The sequence below is a fragment of the Staurois parvus genome, unplaced genomic scaffold (genome assembly GCF_062004578.1).
Source record: "Staurois parvus isolate SC_StPar_1 unplaced genomic scaffold, SC_StPar_1.0 ptg000183l, whole genome shotgun sequence".
Lineage (NCBI taxonomy): Eukaryota > Metazoa > Chordata > Amphibia > Anura > Ranidae > Staurois > Staurois parvus.
This window is the reverse complement of record NW_028317979.1, coordinates 7,920,219-7,938,458: the sequence shown is the minus strand read 5'-3', so window position 1 is coordinate 7,938,458 and position 18,240 is coordinate 7,920,219. Positions and strand designations below refer to the sequence as shown.

Sequence of the window (18,240 nt, the reverse complement as noted above, 5' to 3'; positions counted from 1 at the left end):
TTGGAAGGCATCAATATTAAAATTCGGGAAAGGCTGGTTCTGGCCCGACCCGAATATAATGAGATGTCTATCCCTGCTATCCTTTCCACCCTTGCGGCAATAGAGAGGGAAATGGATAGAAGAAAACAAGACAAGGCCAAAGTTCTTATGTCCCAGACCCCACACGAAAAACCAAGGGATCTGGGTCACAGGAAGGATAGGCCCCCACCCAGGTGCTTCCAGTGCCACCATGAGGAGGAGCTGTCCCCAATTACCTAAAGGTCGGTGGCAGTTCATTCCTGATGAGTCCTCCGCCCCTATGACCACCATGGTAAGTAACTCCTATGAATCCTCATAGGAAGTTGACAAATCGATGTCGGCCCAGATCCATCTTTTTCTAGAGGAATTAAAATATCCCCTCCCTTGCCTCACCGACACCGGTGCAGCAAGAACGGTCCTGCGAAAACAGGACATCCAAGGCAAGGTACCCCTCTCAGGGGAAAGCCCTCCTAACCCCTACTAACCTCACTATCAAACGATGCACTATTCTTAACCCAGCTTCTCTTCTTCCTGTGTTGGAAGATGAGAAGGGGGGGGGGGACAGCAATGACAGTGCTGAATTTTGCAACACGACTAACAATACTAACACCTCTTCTGCTAACATGTCTTCTTTGTCCACTATTAACCTCTCTTCCAAAGGACACGACTGCATTTCTTTGGTGGAACTGGAGTCAGCGGCGACACACCCCATATCATCCCGAGAGTAACGGTAAGGTTGAACGTCTTCCGATACCCAAAAACCTTGGCCTGAGTGTCCCCCCATTGCCCCCTATTCCATCCGGAATGCCCCTCGGCAACCACATGGGCTGTCACCCTACGAGGTGTTGTTTGGGGGACCTCCCAAAACAGGGTTGTACTTTCCTCAACAGTTGTCGTCTTTGCATTCACAGCTTACAGGTTATGTGCAATCTCTGCAACGGGAGCTGCAGAAGATACACCATCTGGTTCGCGAATCGCTCCCCGATCCAAATGCAATAACTGGTGTTCTTTCTATTGAGCCAGGTGATTGGGTCGTCCTAAAGAAACATCAAAGAACCGGACTCGAGCCACGGTTCACCGGACCATACCAAGTCCAGCTGACGACACCTACCTCACTCAAACTCGAGGGACGAGACAACTGGGTGCACGCAAGCCACTGCAAGAAGCTTTTCAGCTACACCAGAGAATGAGGGGTGTCATTTTCCTTTTTCTTTTTGTTTGTATGTCATACATGTGTGTGAACGGAGGAAAAGACGGCAGATACCCCAACCTTTTATTTAAAATGCACCTGCGTTTAGCCAGAACCGCCAACAAAACCAACTGTTGGGTATGCTCTAAGCCCCCACCCAGTCATCACATGTCCGCAATGGCCGCTGTTCATGCCCTATATGACATCCGCGTCGGCATGAAAAAGCAAGGGACCCCTGGTCAGCCCCCACGTAGACATTTGTCGGTAGAACTTAATGACAAATTTTTAGCAGGTAACATCAGTTTTAGCACCAATATTAGCTCTAGCTCCTGTAGGACCCTCGTCAGTCCATTATGGGTAACTGGGCAGCTAGGCAGCCCTCAGGTGTGCTTTAACATCAGCTTTGGCACAGGTAACAAGTTTGTTGGGACTACCACCTGTGAGGGAGGTATAACTGTCAATCTGACTAACCAGACTTCCTTTCTGAGTAACAACACTGACCGACCAGACCACGTTTGTTGGAAGGACGGATGTGATGTGCAGACTGAGGGAGCAATCCCCCAGTCTGTGCAACTGTTGCTCAGTGCCAGAGGCCGAACGAGGAACTCCTCCTGCTCTGCTCTGACAGGTCCATACTATTTTCTGTGTGGTTCGGCAGCCTATAGAACATTTCCCCAGAACGCGAAAGGTTCGTGTGCCCTCATAAAGCTAGTCCCAGCATCCTATGTAGTGATGGATCATGAAGAGTTGATGGTCCACAAGAAGGTAAGGATGGCAGGGAGAGTTCACAGGGAGCTGTTCTCTGAGGGCGACCAGGCATGGGCTTGGTTCCCCTCATGGACAGGATGGAGAATAGAACTTATGAAGCGCCTGAACAATTTTTCTGTCATCGTGGATAGTATGTTTAACGAGACCGTAGAGGCTGTCAAAGAAATTGCCCAAGAACAACGGCAGATGGGAATTTTAGTGCTTCAGGAGAAGATGGCCCTTGATTATCTTTTAGCCGCCAAAGGGGGGTTCTGTGAGTTCATCGGAGAGGATTGTTGTACTTGGATAGAAGACACCGATGACAAGGTCCAGGCCCATATGGACAAAGTTAGTGAACTACAGGGAAAAGCTAGAGCTATAGCTAGTGAGGGTTGGAATCCGTTCAAGGGTTTGGGAGGATTGGGAGATTTCCTGTTCTCCATCGGATCTTGGTTGAAGGAAGTGGGAGTATATGTCCTGATGCTTCTCTTTTTCATCTGCCTTTTATATGCCGCGGTGAGATGTTCCTGTTGCCTCATCGACCGTGTAAGCCAAGCTCGGGCAGACGACCACATCTCCATGCCCGCTCCTGGGATCCCACTCCAACCACTGATCGGAGGAAGACCTCACCAACCAACCACCTTCTCTACAGATTACGTCCTGGCTTCCCTCTAATTTATCTCCCTGAAGACCCCATTCTCCAAGACCTTCAAGCAAGCTTCAAGCCTCATCATGGTTTGTGTCTGCGATTTGGAAAACTGTCTGGGTCGAGACCAGCCTTGTGTGGCCCCGTCTGCAGGGGCAATTTGAGAATCTGTTGCTGGATCTCCCCAGACCACCGTGGGATCACAAGCCTTATTCATACCACAAGTCTGTTTGTGGTTTTTGCAAGAGCCTTCCTGTAGTGAAGGTTCCAACGCTCTTGAGGATCATTGCTTCAATCAAGCCTGTTTGCGTCGAGTCTGCGTCGGGTCTTGTTGTTTCAGGTACCCCGTGGAGCTTTATTCTCAGGGACAACTACAGGAACTCTTTGAGGTTTTGAGACTACACCCATCAAGCTGAAGAAGATCAAGAAGGGACACGAGGAGAATATGATAAAACAGGAGGGAATGTCATGGAAATTTTGTATTGTTGGTCGAACTTTAAATGTGTCATATATTCGTGTTATTCATATGTCTCTCGTGTGGCTTAATTAAAGCTCTGAAGGCTGCAATTGGGCCATGCGCATGTACAATGTATGTATTACAGTACTCAGCTTGGTAATGGATGAGATGGCAGATCTGCGCTTATAGACCGGCGTGTATACCACCACGGCATTCGATGCGAATGTCGCTGGCAGTAGACCGTGGGCCTGTATCCACATATCAGCAGCATAGTACCACATGGGCTTCATAACGCAAGGCGCCAAGCGGTACGAACTCCACGTGTAGGCTTATGCATATCTTACAGCCCATTACCAACTTGAAACTGTATCTTGGATGGATGTGTTTTAATAAAGATCGTATCGGGCCCATCCAGCTACAGACTGATATTTTTAGGGAATGCTTGTACAAAGAATTTACATACCAATAGAAGCTAGTAGGACAGGAAATATGACCTCAGATGGCTCATGGGGGGGAAGGGGAGGAGATATGCTATCCACAGAGGGCTCATGGGAAGGGGAGGAAGTCTGCTGACCTCAGAAGGCTCATGGGGGAGGACCAGTGATAGATAATAGGAAAGGCTATGCTCCAATTGGAATGTACATCCTGTGTATAGGCACTCCCCATTGCATTGTTCGGTGGGAGGGGATTGACTTTATTCATGTGGGGGGCATGTGTGTATTTTTAATAAAACAGAGAGCTGAGTCTGAAACCAGCCCTTATGTGAATTGCAACACCATCCTGAGAGTGTCGTTTGATCATTCTAGGGTAACGGAGCTCCACCCCCACATCTCAACAGAGCTAAAAGTAGTTGGATGGGCAGGAATCGTGTAGTTTAGCTGCAGTCATGGTAAGCAAGATTCGCACAGCTTTATGGGGGATTTCTGCGCATCCAACTGCGAGTACTCACGGTAAGGAGAAATTCGTTAAAGCGAATTTCCAAGACAGAAGGCAATTACTATAAAAACATCCATCTAAAATTATTACTTGATACAAGGGAGACTAAAGAGAATAAATATAACTAAAAATTACTTGTCGATGTTCAAGCCTGATTGAGCAAGGGTATTAAGTGCAAAAATTCATCTGGTTTCATTCTGAGACACCTTTTTGCGCATATCAATGCCCCTCCGGTGCTTAAAAATTATATCTATTCCTCAGAAAGTCAATAAAGTGGGGTCCTTATTCTGCATCATTCTAGAATAGTTGGACACATTGTGTTGTTTATGTTCTTTCTTTATATTAGTTATATGTTCATAAATTATTTTTGGCAAACATCTTGTGGTCCTCCCTACATAGTTCAAAGCACAAGAACAGGACAAGAGGTATGTGTCAAATCTAGAACTGCAGGTGATAAACTTGTCAAATTTTAATTATTTTTCATTAGATGAATGAAACACTTCTCTTCTATATTTATTCTGAGTGGTCTTACATGACATACACCTTACATCTAAAAAACCCAGCCCTTTCTAAAAATGTAATATTTTTCTTGGGGGGGGGGGGGTCTAAAACATTTTTAACAATAATATTTAAATAATAAGAAACCTGGGGCTTTCTTGTGTATGAAAGATGGCTCATTTGGGAGAATAGTCCTTAAGGTATTATCTTTAAGCAAAATAGGCCAAAACTTCCTAATACTCTTCCCAACCTGCCTATACTGTAGGTTGAAGCCTGTGATAAAACCCAGTTCTGCCTTCCTGTTACTATTACATTTAGGTCTCTCTGAAGAAGTTTCTCTCTCTTTATCTTTCCAACGTCCTCTCTTACTTTTTCTAACTTCTTATAATCCTTTTCCTGAAATCTTTGTATGAGCATATCTGTATGGGAAATAAAATCAGCATAATTATCACAATTCTATTTGATATGTACAAACCGACCTTTAAGTAACGCCTTAATCTACCCAGGATGGTGGCAATTATGTGTAGAAATATACCCATTTCTTTCAACCTCTTAGTGCAAGTAGCCAATTTGTTTCCTATTTTGTATTTTTCTAAATCAAAAAACTGTACTTTTTCATTACTCCATTTTCCTGTCAACTTGATATCATACACATTACAGTTAAGATGGGAGAGGAAGTGTTGCAGTTCCCGCTTCCCAAATAAACACAATGTCATCAATAAATCCATAATATAATTTTAATTGTGGCCAAATTTTGAAAAAACTTCACCCTCCTCCTATTTGTTAAGAAAGATGTTTGCCACTAGAGATGAGCAAATTATTCAAAAATTCGGTTTGGCTGATTCGCCGAATTCGCTGATTAAATTCGCTTCGTGCCGAATATATTCGCTGCGAATTTAACTTATAAAAAGGGTGTTTCTAGGCTTCAGAGAGCCTTTATATTAGTGCAGAACACTGTACCTTTAATTTAAATGCCCTTGGAGTCTGCTGGGGAAGAGAAATAATACTGTCAGTCAGTATGACATGCAGATGCGTGCCGTCGATCTTAGAATCACCGCACACTTCACTCATTTGGGCAGTCACGGGGCCAAAACCAGAGTGTGGAGCCACAGTGTGGCGGTGGAGGCAGCAGCAATGGGAGGCCATACAGCACCCTATGACAAAATGGAACCCACCAGCAGTGTGAGGAGACCTGAAAGTGGCATATGGCAGAGTGTGGCGATGGAGACAGCAGCAATGGGAGGCCGTACAGGGACACATGACACACTCTGGACCTGGCAGCAGCATGAGGAGGCGGCACAGGGGCCCATGACAGATTACGGGCCTGGCAGCAGCATGAGGAGTCGGTACGGGGGCCCATGGCAGATTACGGGCCTGGCAGCAGCATGAGGAGGCGGTACAGGGGCCCATGGCAGAGTGGCGGAGCGTAAGCAGCCAAAATTGAAGGCCATACAGAGGCCTATGTTAAAAAGTCCCCCCAGCAGCAGCGTGGGGAGATGACTATCAAGAGTCCAATGGCAGAGTGGCGGAGCAGAAGCAGCTTCAATTGAAGGCCATACACAGGCCTAGGCTAAAAAGCGGAAGCCGTCAGCAGCGTGAGCAGACGACAGAGACACATGGCGCAGGGTGGCGGTGGATGCAGCAGTATTCGGAATCCAAACACAGGCCTCGGTTAAAAAGCGGAAGCCGTCAGCAGCGTGAGCAGAGGACAGAGGCACATGGCGCAGGGTGGCGGTGGAGGCAGCAGCAATGGAAGGCCATACAGCACCCTATCACAAAATGGAACCCACCAACAGTGTAAGGAGACCTGAAAGTGGCACATGGCGCAGGGTGGCGGTGGAGGCAGCAGTATTCGGAAGCCATACACAGGCCTAGGTTAAAAAGCGGAAGCCGTCAGCAGCGTGAGCAGACGACATAGACACATGGCGCAGGCTGGCGGTGGATGCAGCAGTATTCGGAAGCCAAACACAGGCCTCGGTTAAAAAGCGGAAGCCGTCAGCAGCGTGAGCAGACGACAGAGGCACATGGCGCAGGGTGGCGGTGGAGGCAGCAGCAATGGAAGGCCATACAGCACCCTATCACAAAATGGAACCCACCAACAGTGTAAGGAGACCTGAAAGTGGCACATGGCGCAGGGTGGCGGTGGAGGGAGCAGTATTCGGAAGCCAAACACAGGCCTCGGTTAAAAAGCGGAAGCCGTCAGCAGCGTGAGCAGACGACAGAGGCACATGGCGCAGGGTGGCGGTGGAGGCAGCAGTATTCGGAAGCCATACACAGGCCTAGGTTAAAAAGCGGAAGCCGTCAGCAGCGTGAGCAGACGACAGAGACACATGGCGCAGGGTGGCGGTGGATGCAGCAGTATTCGGAAGCCAAACACAGGCCTCGGTTAAAAAGCGGAAGCCATCAGCAGCGTGAGCAGACGACAGAGGCACATGGCGCAGGGTGGCGATGGAGGCAGCAGCAATGGAAGGCCATACAGCACCCTATCACAAAATGGAACCCACCAACAGTGTAAGGAGACCTGAAAGTGGCACATGGCGCAGGGTGGCGGTGGAGGCAGCAGTATTCGGAAGCCATACACAGCCCTAGGTTAAAAAGCGGAAGCCGTCAGCAGCGTGAGCAGACGACAGAGGCACATGGCGCAGGGTGGCGGTGGAGGCAGCAGCAATGGAAGGCCATACAGCACCCTATCACAAAATGGAACCCACCAACAGTGTAAGGAGACCTGAAAGTGGCACATGGCGCAGGGTGGCGGTGGAGGCAGCAGTATTCGGAAGCCATACACAGCCCTAGGTTAAAAAGCGGAAGCCATCAGCAGCGTGAGCAGACGACAGAGGCACATGGCGCAGGGTGGCGGTGGATGCAGCAGTATTCGGAAGCCAAACACAGGCCTCGGTTAAAAAGCGGAAGCCGTCAGCAGCGTGAGCAGACGACAGAGGCACATGGCGCAGGGTGGCGGTGGAGGCAGCAGCAATGGAAGGCCATACAGCACCCTATCACAAAATGGAACCCACCAACAGTGTAAGGAGACCTGAAAGTGGCACATGGCGCAGGGTGGCGGTGGAGGCAGCAGTATTCGGAAGCCATACACAGGCCTAGGTTAAAAAGCGGAAGCCGTCAGCAGCGTGAGCAGACGACAGAGACACATGGCGCAGGGTGGCGGTGGATGCAGCAGTATTCGGAAGCCAAACACAGGCCTCGGTTAAAAAGCGGAAGCCGTCAGCAGCGTGAGCAGACGACAGAGGCACATGGCGCAGGGTGGCGGTGGAGGCAGCAGTATTCGGAAGCCATACACAGGCCTAGGTTTAAAACTGGAACCCAGCAGCGTGAGCAGACGACAAAGACACACATGGCAGAGGATGGATCTGGCAGCAGTATGAGAAGGCGGTACAGGGGCCCGTGGCACAGTGTGGTGATGGGGGCTACAGCAACTGGATGCCAGAAAGTGGCCGATAGGGCTATATACTGCATGGAATTATAAAGTTGTAAAGACGGCGGCCTATAAGGCTATACACACTATAACAATCATGACTTGATTGACCATTGGCCTATAAGGCTATACACAGCATGAATATCATGACTTATTCTGAGAGTGGTTTGGAAGGCTATATACAAAACGTAATTCATGAGCTGTCCGGACAGCGGACAATAAGTACATATATACAAATCAATTCATCAGCTGTCCAGCCAGCGGCCTCAAAGGCGACACATATAGAAAGCAATTCATGAGCTGTTCAGACAGCGGCCTCTAAGGCGACAGATATACAAAGCAATTCCCGAGGTGTTCAGGGAGCGGCCTGAACGGCTAGGTTATTAGGTCAGTTGTGTCAGGAACTGGTGGTTTGAAATCCAGACTAATCCACGCCTGATTCATTTTTACAAACGTGAGTCTCTCCACACTTTGGGTGGACAGTCGTGTCCTCCGCGGAGTTACAATACCTCCTGCCGCACTAAACACGCGCTCCGATGCCACGCTACTGGCCAGGCATGACAGCCTTTCAAGGGCAAATTCAGCTAGTTGGGGCCAAAGGTCAAGTTTCGTTGCCCAGTAGTCAAGGGGATTGTCTACCTCGGTTGGCAGGGTGCTGTCCAAGTAGGCCCAAGCCTGTTGTTTGATGTCCTGCTCCAGGTCCACCTGATGCTGCTGCTGCTGCGGCTGGTTAGTAGTTTCCTCACTGCGCTGGTGAAGAAAGCTACTCATCATCGACTGCAGACTGAGGCAGCCGCTGCTGGTGGAGCTGCCACTGCTCCTACCACCCCACCCCTCCCCTGTTGCCATGGCAGCGGAACGCGAGCGCACAGGGCCCACAGTGTCTGAGGATGGACGTTGGCGCAGAAAGGCAGAGACCAACTGACTACATAGGTGGTTTTTATAATACTTTATTTTGGCCTCCCTCTCAGCAGGTGTGAAAAAGGCCACCATTTTTGAACGGTAGCGAGGGTCCAACAAGGTGGACAGCCAAAAGTCATCCCTCTGTCTGATGGTTATTATTCGGCTGTCGCTACGCAAGCAACCGAGCATGCTATGGGCCATTTGAGCCAAGGAATGCGAGGGACTCCCTGCCTCCTTCTCCACAGCATACTGCCACGGTGCGTCTGGGTCCTTTGTCTCCTCCTCCTCCTCTACCAGATGCTCCTGCTCCTCCACTCCTGTCCGCTGAGTGGAAAAACCACCCATTTCACTCAATAATTCCTGAGCACCAATGTCCTCCTCTACCTCCTCCTCTTCTTCCTGTCCTGCCCCCACAGGGGTCATGTGGCGTTGAGATCTGTGCGCCACGTCTACCGCACCCTGACCAGCCATTGTTAACAGCATTTGTTCCAGGACGTGCAACAGAGGAATGACGTCGTTCATCCCATAGTCCTGCCGACTCACGAATAGCGTGGCCTCCTCAAAGGGCCTGAGCAAGCGGCAGGTGTCACGCATGAGCTGCCAATGGCTGACATCTAAGTTAAACAGGGGAGTACCTTTATCCTTGTAACATCAGGAAATCGGTGATGGCCTTTCGCTGTTCGTAAAGGCGGTCTAACATATGTAGGGTTGAATTCCACCTTGTTGCAACGTCGCAGATCAGGCGATGCTGTGGAATTCCGTTCTGCCGCTGCAGCTCAAGGAGGGTGTGCTTTGCGGTGTAGGAATGTCTGAAATGCATGCAAAGTTTACGTGACATTTTAAGGATGTCTTGCAGTGGGATGGTGGATTTTAGGAACCGCTTGACAACCAGATTGAACACGTGAGCCATGCATGGCGCATGGCACAACCTTCCTTGACGCAGAGCAGACACCATGTTCTTTCCGTTGTCGGTCAACATGGTTCCGATTTTCAGTTTGCGCGGAGATAGCCATCTGTCGATTTCTCTGTTCATTACACTCAGAAGTTCCTCCCCGTGTGACTACGTTCGCCAAGGCATACCAGGTGCAGCACAGCGTGACACCGTTGCGCCCTGCACATGTGATATGCCGGTCGGGTAATGGGACTTGGCACGGGGGTGGCGGCTGAGGACACGGCGGAAGAAGAGGTGGTAGAGGTGGACATCTTTGCTGGACCAAGAACGTGCAAACGTGGAGGCAAAAGCGGCGTGACCTGTCCAAGTTGCTGGTGCGGCTGTGCCGGCACCACGTTCACCCAGTGGGCCGTAAATGACATGTACTGTCCCTGACCGTAGTTACAGCTCCACATGTCGGCGCTGCCGTGCACTTTGGCAGAGACCGACATGCTCAAAGACTGGCCCACCATCTCTTCTACATGTGAATGCAGGGCTGGCACTGCCTTTTTGGCGAAGAAATGACGGCTTGGCACTCTCCACCGCGGCTCGGCACAAGCCATCATTTCTCGGAAAGGTGCTGAGTCCACCACTTGGAAAGGGAGGGACTGCAGCACCAGCAACTTGGACAGGAGGACGTTCAGCTTCTGCACCGTCGGGTGCGTGCTCGCAAACTGTTGTCTCTTGGAAACGGATTCCAAGAAAGACTGCTGACGGAATCCGTGAAGAGGAGTAGCAGGAGAATGAGCATCTGAACGAGTGGAAGATGGCAACGAGCGACAACTCCCCTCAGCAGAAGTGTTGGAGCCTTGACTGGCTGATAGAGGGCGATTGACGTTGGGTGACGGAGCAAGTAACGGAGCGGGTGATGGAGCGGGGGCTGGGGCAGGCAGAACCGCCGTATCTTTATCACGGTTTTCCCAGGCCACCGAATGGCGACGCTGCATATGCTGATGCAACGCTGTAGTCCCAACATTGGCCCCCTGGCCACGCTTGACTTTCTGGCCACATAGTCGACATACGGCTACGTTTACTTCCTCGGGCGGCTTGACGAAAAATTGCCACACCGCCGAGTAGGAAACTTTGCCCCCGCTACTCCTCACTGGCTGACTGCTACTTCCTCCGTGCACACCGGCACCACTACTGGCCATGGTGGTAGGCTGCAGTGGAGCTGGTGCTCTACTCCGTGGCCGTTTGGCTCCACTGACACTGCTGCGACCCTGCTGCCTCCTGGGCAACCCACCGACTGTTTTGCTCGCTGGCAAGCTGGCACCCTCTTCTCCTGATGATGCAGAAGCAATAGCCTGATGACGACGAGGCTGCCAAGTGCGATCAGCCTCATCATCATCAATTAGGGTCTCCGCGTCACTACTAGCCCCCTCGGCTGCGTGTGGGTCAGGAGACAGACCTGTCTCTAGACCGGCTACCGAGCCACTCTCTTCGCCAGTACTTCTTCGCCTGGCTGCTGAAGAGGCGGATGTCTTCCCCCGTTCCTGGCCGCCCTCTGTTAGCTCTTCCTCACTGTACAGTGGGGCTGAGCCCACAGCATGTGATACTTCGCTTGGTGAGGGAACACCAAAGGACAGGGGCAGGTCGAGGACACGTGATTTCAGTGGGCTTGCTCCCGGGCCATGCCAACTAACGGTTGTGTCTGAAGTACCCACCGACCATTGGCTGTAGGTGTCAGAGGTGACCTGGGAAGAGGAAGACGACCGAGTCAACCAATCGATGACGGCAGGGTTGTCGGTGGAGACACGACCGCTGGATGACACCGGGAGCACTGGCCTCTGGCTGCGACTAGTGCTGCCTCGACCCCTTCCTCTGCTGCCACGTCTGCTCGCTCCTGAAACATTGCCTCCTCTGCCACTCCTCTGCGTGTTGTCTGACATACTCTTTAATTCAATAAGCACCCCAAAAATAAAACCGGATTTAACTCTTTGAACGTACAATAGTGGTTGTGAAGCAGAAAGTCAGTTTATTTAGCACAATCGGTCAATTGCAGCTTGCCGTTGGCTGGAAACTGTACGTTTATGTCACTGGAATGCACTAATCACCCAAAAAATATTACCGCCACCCGGCGTGTAAATGGATCTAACTCTTTGAACGTACAATAGTGGTTGTGAAGCAGAAAGTCAGTTTATTGTACACAATCGGTCAATTGCAGCTTGCCGTTGGCTGGAAACTGTACGTTGCTGTCACTGGAATGCACTAATCACCCAAAAAATATTACCGCCAGCCGGCGTGTAAATGGATCTAACTCTTTGAACATACAATAGTGGTTGTGAAGCAGAAAGTCAGTTTATTTAGCACAATCGGTCAATTGCAGCTTGCCGTTGGCTGGAAACTGTACGTTTATGTCACTGGAATGCACTAATCACCCAAAAAATATTACCGCCACCCGGCGTGTATATGGATTTAACTCTTTGAACATACAATAGTGGTTGTGAAGCAGAAAGTCAGTTTATTTAGCACAATCGGTCAATTGCAGCTTGCCGTTGGCTGGAAACTGTACGTTTATGTCACTGGAATGCACTAATCACCCAAAAAATATTACCGCCACCCGGCGTGTAAATGGATCTAACTCTTTGAACGTACAATAGTGGTTGTGAAGCAGAAAGTCAGTTTATTGTACACAATCGGTCAATTGCAGCTTGCCGTTGGCTGGAAACTGTACGTTTCTGTCACTGGAATGCACTATTCACCCAAAAAATATTACCGCCACCCGGCGTGTAAATGGATCTAACTCTTTGAACGTACAATAGTGGTTGTGAAGCAGAAAGTCAGTTTATTTAGCACAATCGGTCAATTGCAGCTTGCCGTTGGCTGGAAACTGTACGTTTATGTCACTGGAATGCACTAATCACCCAAAAAATATTATCGCCACCCGGCGTGTATATGGATTTAACTCTTTGAACGTACAATAGTGGTTGTGAAGCAGAAAGTCAGTTTATTGTACACAATCGGTCAATTGCAGCTTGCCGTTGGCTGGAAACTGTACGTTTATGTCACTGGAATGCACTAATCACCCAAAAAATATTACCGCCACCCGGCGTGTAAATGGATCTAACTCTTTGAACGTACAATAGTGGCTGTGAAGCAGAAAGTCAGTTTATTTAGCACAATCGGTCAATTGCAGCTTGCCGTTGGCTGGAAACTGTACGTTTATGTCACTGGAATGCACTAATCACCCAAAAAATATTACCGCCAGCCGGCGTGTAAATGGATCTAACTTTTTGAACGTACAATAGTGGTTGTGAAGCAGAAAGTCAGTTTATTGTACACAATCGGTCAATTGCAGCTTGCCGTTGGCTGGAAACTGTACGTTTATGTCACTGGAATGCACTAATCACCCAAAAAATATTACCGCCACCCGGCGTGTATATGGATTTAACTCTTTGAACGTACAATAGTGGTTGTGAAGCAGAAAGTCAGTTTATTTAGCACAATCGGTCAATTTCAGCTTGCCGTTGGCTGGAAACTGTACGTTTATGTCACTGGAATGCACTAATCACCCCAAAAATATTACCGCCACCCGGCGTGTAAATGGATTTAACTCTTTGAACGTACAATAGTGGTTGTGAAGCAGAAAGTCAGTTTATTTAGCACAATCGGTCAATTGCAGCTTGCCGTTGGCTGGAAACTGTACGTTTATGTCACTGGAATGCACTAATCACCCAAAAAATATTATCGCCACCCGGCGTGTATATGGATTTAACTCTTTGAACGTACAATAGTGGTTGTGAAGCAGAAAGTCAGTTTATTGTACACAATCGGTCAATTGCAGCTTGCCGTTGGCTGGAAACTGTACGTTTATGTCACTGGAATGCACTAATCACCCAAAAAATATTACCGCCACCCGGCGTGTAAATGGATCTAACTCTTTGAACGTACAATAGTGGTTGTGAAGCAGAAAGTCAGTTTATTTAGCACAATCGGTCAATTGCAGCTTGCCGTTGGCTGGAAACTGTACGTTTATGTCACTGGAATGCACTAATCACCCAAAAAATATTACCGCCAGCCGGCGTGTAAATGGATCTAACTTTTTGAACGTACAATAGTGGTTGTGAAGCAGAAAGTCAGTTTATTTAGCACAATCGGTCAATTGCAGCTTGCCGTTGGCTGGAAACTGTACGTTTATGTCACTGGAATGCACTAATCACCCAAAAAATATTACCGCCACCCGGCGTGTATATGGATTTAACTCTTTGAACGTACAATAGTGGTTGTGAAGCAGAAAGTCAGTTTATTTAGCACAATCGGTCAATTGCAGCTTGCCGTTGGCTGGAAACTGTACGTTTATGTCACTGGAATGCACTAATCACCCAAAAAATATTACCGCCAGCCGGCGTGTAAATGGATTTAACTCTTTGAACGTACAATAGTGGTTGTGAAGCAGAAAGTCAGTTTATTTAGCACAATCGGTCAATTGCAGCTTGCCGTTGGCTGGCAACTGTACGTTTATGTCACTGGAATGCACTAATCACCCAAAAAATATTACCGCCACCCGGCGTGTATATGGATTTAACTCTTTGAACGTACAATAGTGGTTGTGAAGCAGAAAGTCAGTTTATTTAGCACAATCGGTCAATTGCAGCTTGCCGTTGGCTGGAAACTGTACGTTTATGTCACTGGAATGCACTAATCACCCAAAAAATATTACCGCCACCCGGCGTGTATATGGATTTAACTCTTTGAACGTACAATAGTGGTTGTGAAGCAGAAAGTCAGTTTATTTAGCACAATCGGTCAATTGCAGCTTGCCGTTGGCTGGAAACTGTACGTTTATGTCACTGGAATGCACTAATCACCCAAAAAATATTACCGCCACCCGGCGTGTATATGGATTTAACTCTTTGAACGTACAATAGTGGTTGTGAAGCAGAAAGTCAGTTTATTTAGCACAATCGGTCAATTGCAGCTTGCCGTTGGCTGGAAACTGTACGTTTATGTCACTGGAATGCACTAATCACCCAAAAAATATTACCGCCAGCCGGCGTGTAAATGGATTTAACTCTTTGAACGTACAATAGTGGTTGTGAAGCAGAAAGTCAGTTTATTTAGCACAATCGGTCAATTGCAGCTTGCCGTTGGCTGGCAACTGTACGTTTATGTCACTGGAATGCACTAATCACCCAAAAAATATTACCGCCACCCGGCGTGTATATGGATTTAACTCTTTGAACGTACAATAGTGGTTGTGAAGCAGAAAGTCAGTTTATTTAGCACAATCGGTCAATTGCAGCTTGCCGTTGGCTGGAAACTGTACGTTTATGTCACTGGAATGCACTAATCACCCAAAAAATATTACCGCCACCCGGCGTGTATATGGATTTAACTCTTTGAACGTACAATAGTGGTTGTGAAGCAGAAAGTCAGTTTATTTAGCACAATCGGTCAATTGCAGCTTGCCGTTGGCTGGAAACTGTACGTTTATGTCACTGGAATGCACTAATCACCTAAAAAATATTACCGCCACCCGGCGTGTAAATGGATCTAACTCTTTGAACGTACAATAGTGGTTGTGAAGCAAAAAGTCAGTTTATTGTACACAGTCGGTCAATTGCAGCTTGCCGTTGGCTGGAAACTGTACGTTTATGTCACTGGAATGCACTAATCACCCAAAAAATATTACCGCCACCCGGCGTGTAAATGGATCTAACTCTTTGAACGTACAATAGTGGTTGTGAAGCAGAAAGTCAGTTTATTGTACACAATCGGTCAATTGCAGCTTGCCGTTGGCTGGAAACTGTACGTTTATGTCACTGGAATGCACTAATCACCCAAAAAATATTATCGCCACGCGGCGTGTAAATGGATCTAACTCTTTGAACGTACAATAGTGGTTGTGAAGCAGAAAGTCAGTTTATTTAGCACAATCGGTCAATTGCAGCTTGCCGTTGGCTGGAAACTGTACGTTTATGTCACTGGAATGCACTAATCACCCAAAAAATATTACCGCCACCCGGCGTGTATATGGATTTAACTCTTTGAACGTACAATAGTGGTTGTGAAGCAGAAAGTCAGTTTATTTAGCACAATCGGTCAATTGCAGCTTGCCGTTGGCTGGAAACTGTACGTTTATGTCACTGGAATGCACTAATCACCCAAAAAATATTACCGCCACCCGGCGTGTATATGGATTTAACTCTTTGAACGTACAATAGTGGTTGTGAAGCAGAAAGTCAGTTTATTTAGCACAATCGGTCAATTGCAGCTTGCCGTTGGCTGGAAACTGTACGTTTATGTCACTGGAATGCACTAATCACCCAAAAAATATTACCGCCACCCGGCGTGTAAATGGATCTAACTCTTTGAACGTACAATAGTGGTTGTGAAGCAGAAAGTCAGTTTATTGTACACAATCGGTCAATTGCAGCTTGCTGTTGGCTGGAAACTGTACGTTTATGTCACTGGAATGCACTAATCACCCAAAAAATATTACCGCCACCCGGCGTGTATATGGATTTAACTCTTTGAACGTACAATAGTGGTTGTGAAGCAGAAAGTCAGTTTATTTAGCACAATCGGTCAATTGCAGCTTGCCGTTGGCTGGAAACTGTACGTTTATGTCACTGGAATGCACTAATCACCCAAAAAATATTACCGCCACCCGGCGTGTAAATGGATCTAACTCTTTGAACGTACAATAGTGGTTGTGAAGCAGAAAGTCAGTTTATTTAGCACAATCGGTCAATTGCAGCTTGCCGTTGGCTGGAAACTGTACGTTTATGTCACTGGAATGCACTAATCACCCAAAAAATATTACGCCACCCGGCGTGTATATGGATTTAACTCTTTGAACGTACAATAGTGGTTGTGAAGCAGAAAGTCAGTTTATTTAGCACAATCGGTCAATTGCAGCTTGCCGTTGGCTGGAAACTGTACGTTTATGTCACTGGAATGCACTAATCACCCAAAAAATATTACCGCCACCCGGCGTGTAAATGGATCTAACTCTTTGAACGTACAATAGTGGTTGTGAAGCAGAAAGTCAGTTTATTTAGCACAATCGGTCAATTGCAGCTTGCCGTTGGCTGGAAACTGTACGTTTGTGTCACTGGAATGCACTAATCACCCAAAAAATATTACCGCCAGCCGGCGTGTAAATGGATTTAACTCTTTGAACGTACAATAGTGGTTGTGAAGCAGAAAGTCAGTTTATTTAGCCCAATCGGTCAATTGCAGCTTGCCGTTGGCTGGAAACTGTACGTTTATGTCACTGGAATGCACTAATCACCCAAAAAATATTACCGCCACCTGGCGTGTAAATGGATCTAACTCTTTGAACGTACAATAGTGGTTGTGAAGCAGAAAGTCAGTTTATTTAGCACAATCGGTCAATTGCAGCTTGCCGTTGGCTGGAAACTGTACGTTTATGTCACTGGAATGCACTAATCACCCAAAAAATATTACCGCCACGCGGCGTGTATATGGATTTAACTCTTTGAACGTACAATAGTGGTTGTGAAGCAGAAAGTCAGTTTATTTAGCACAATCGGTCAATTTCAGCTTGCCGTTGGCTGGAAACTGTACGTTTATGTCACTGGAATGCACTAATCACCCAAAAAATATTACCGCCACCCGGCGTGTAAATGGATCTAACTCTTTGAACGTACAATAGTGGTTGTGAAGCAGAAAGTCAGTTTATTGTACACAATCGGTCAATTGCAGCTTGCCGTTGGCTGGAAACTGTACGTTTATGTCACTGGAATGCACTAATCACCCAAAAAATATTACCGCCAGCCGGCGTGTAAATGGATTTAACTCTTTGAACGTACAATAGTGGTTGTGAAGCAGAAAGTCAGTTTATTTAGCACAATCGGTCAATTGCAGCTTGCCGTTGGCTGGAAACTGTACGTTTATGTCACTGGAATGCACTAATCACCCAAAAAATATTACCGCCACCCGGCGTGTAAATGGATCTAACTCTTTGAACGTACAATAGTGGTTGTGAAGCAGAAAGTCAGTTTATTTAGCACAATCGGTCAATTGCAGCTTGCCGTTGGCTGGAAACTGTACGTTTATGTGACTGGAATGCACTAATCACCCAAAAAATATTACCGCCACCCGGCATGTAAATGGATTTAACTCTTTGAACGTACAATAGTGGTTGTGAAGCAGAAAGTCAGTTTATTTAGCACAATCGGTCAATTGCAGCTTGCCGTTGGCTGGAAACTGTACGTTTATGTCACTGGAATGCACTAATCACCCAAAAAATATTACCGACACCCGGCGTGTATATGGATTTAACTCTTTGAACGTATAATAGTGGTTGTGAAGCAGAAAGTCAGTTTATTTAGCACAATCGGTCAATTGCAGCTTGCCGTTGGCTGGAAACTGTACGTTTATGTCACTGGAATGCACTAATCACCCAAAAAGTATTACCGCCACCCGGCGTGTATATGGATTTAACTCTTTGAACGTACAATAGTGGTTGTGAAGCAGAAAGTCAGTTTATTTAGCACAATCGGTCAATTGCAGCTTG

At 47.6% G+C, this 18,240-nt stretch overlaps 1 protein-coding gene across 1 annotated transcript; it reads left to right on the top strand.

Moving 5' to 3' along the window:
- Positions 1-365: 365 nt before the first annotated feature.
- Positions 366-3,396, top strand: LOC149462202 (uncharacterized). The gene is made up of 2 exons (XM_089677318.1): positions 366-748; positions 1,042-3,396. Exon 2 carries the CDS (start codon positions 1,205-1,207, stop codon positions 2,627-2,629), a length of 1,425 nt encoding a protein of 474 aa, XP_089533444.1. The 5' UTR covers positions 366-748; positions 1,042-1,204; the 3' UTR covers positions 2,630-3,396.
- Positions 3,397-18,240: the final 14,844 nt, after the last annotated feature.

What these genes read in the sequence shown, in the direction of transcription:
- LOC149462202 (XM_089677318.1), top strand. Translation starts at nt 1,205, where the DNA reads ATGAGGGGTGTCATTTTCCTTTTTCTTTTTGTTTGTATGTCATACATG.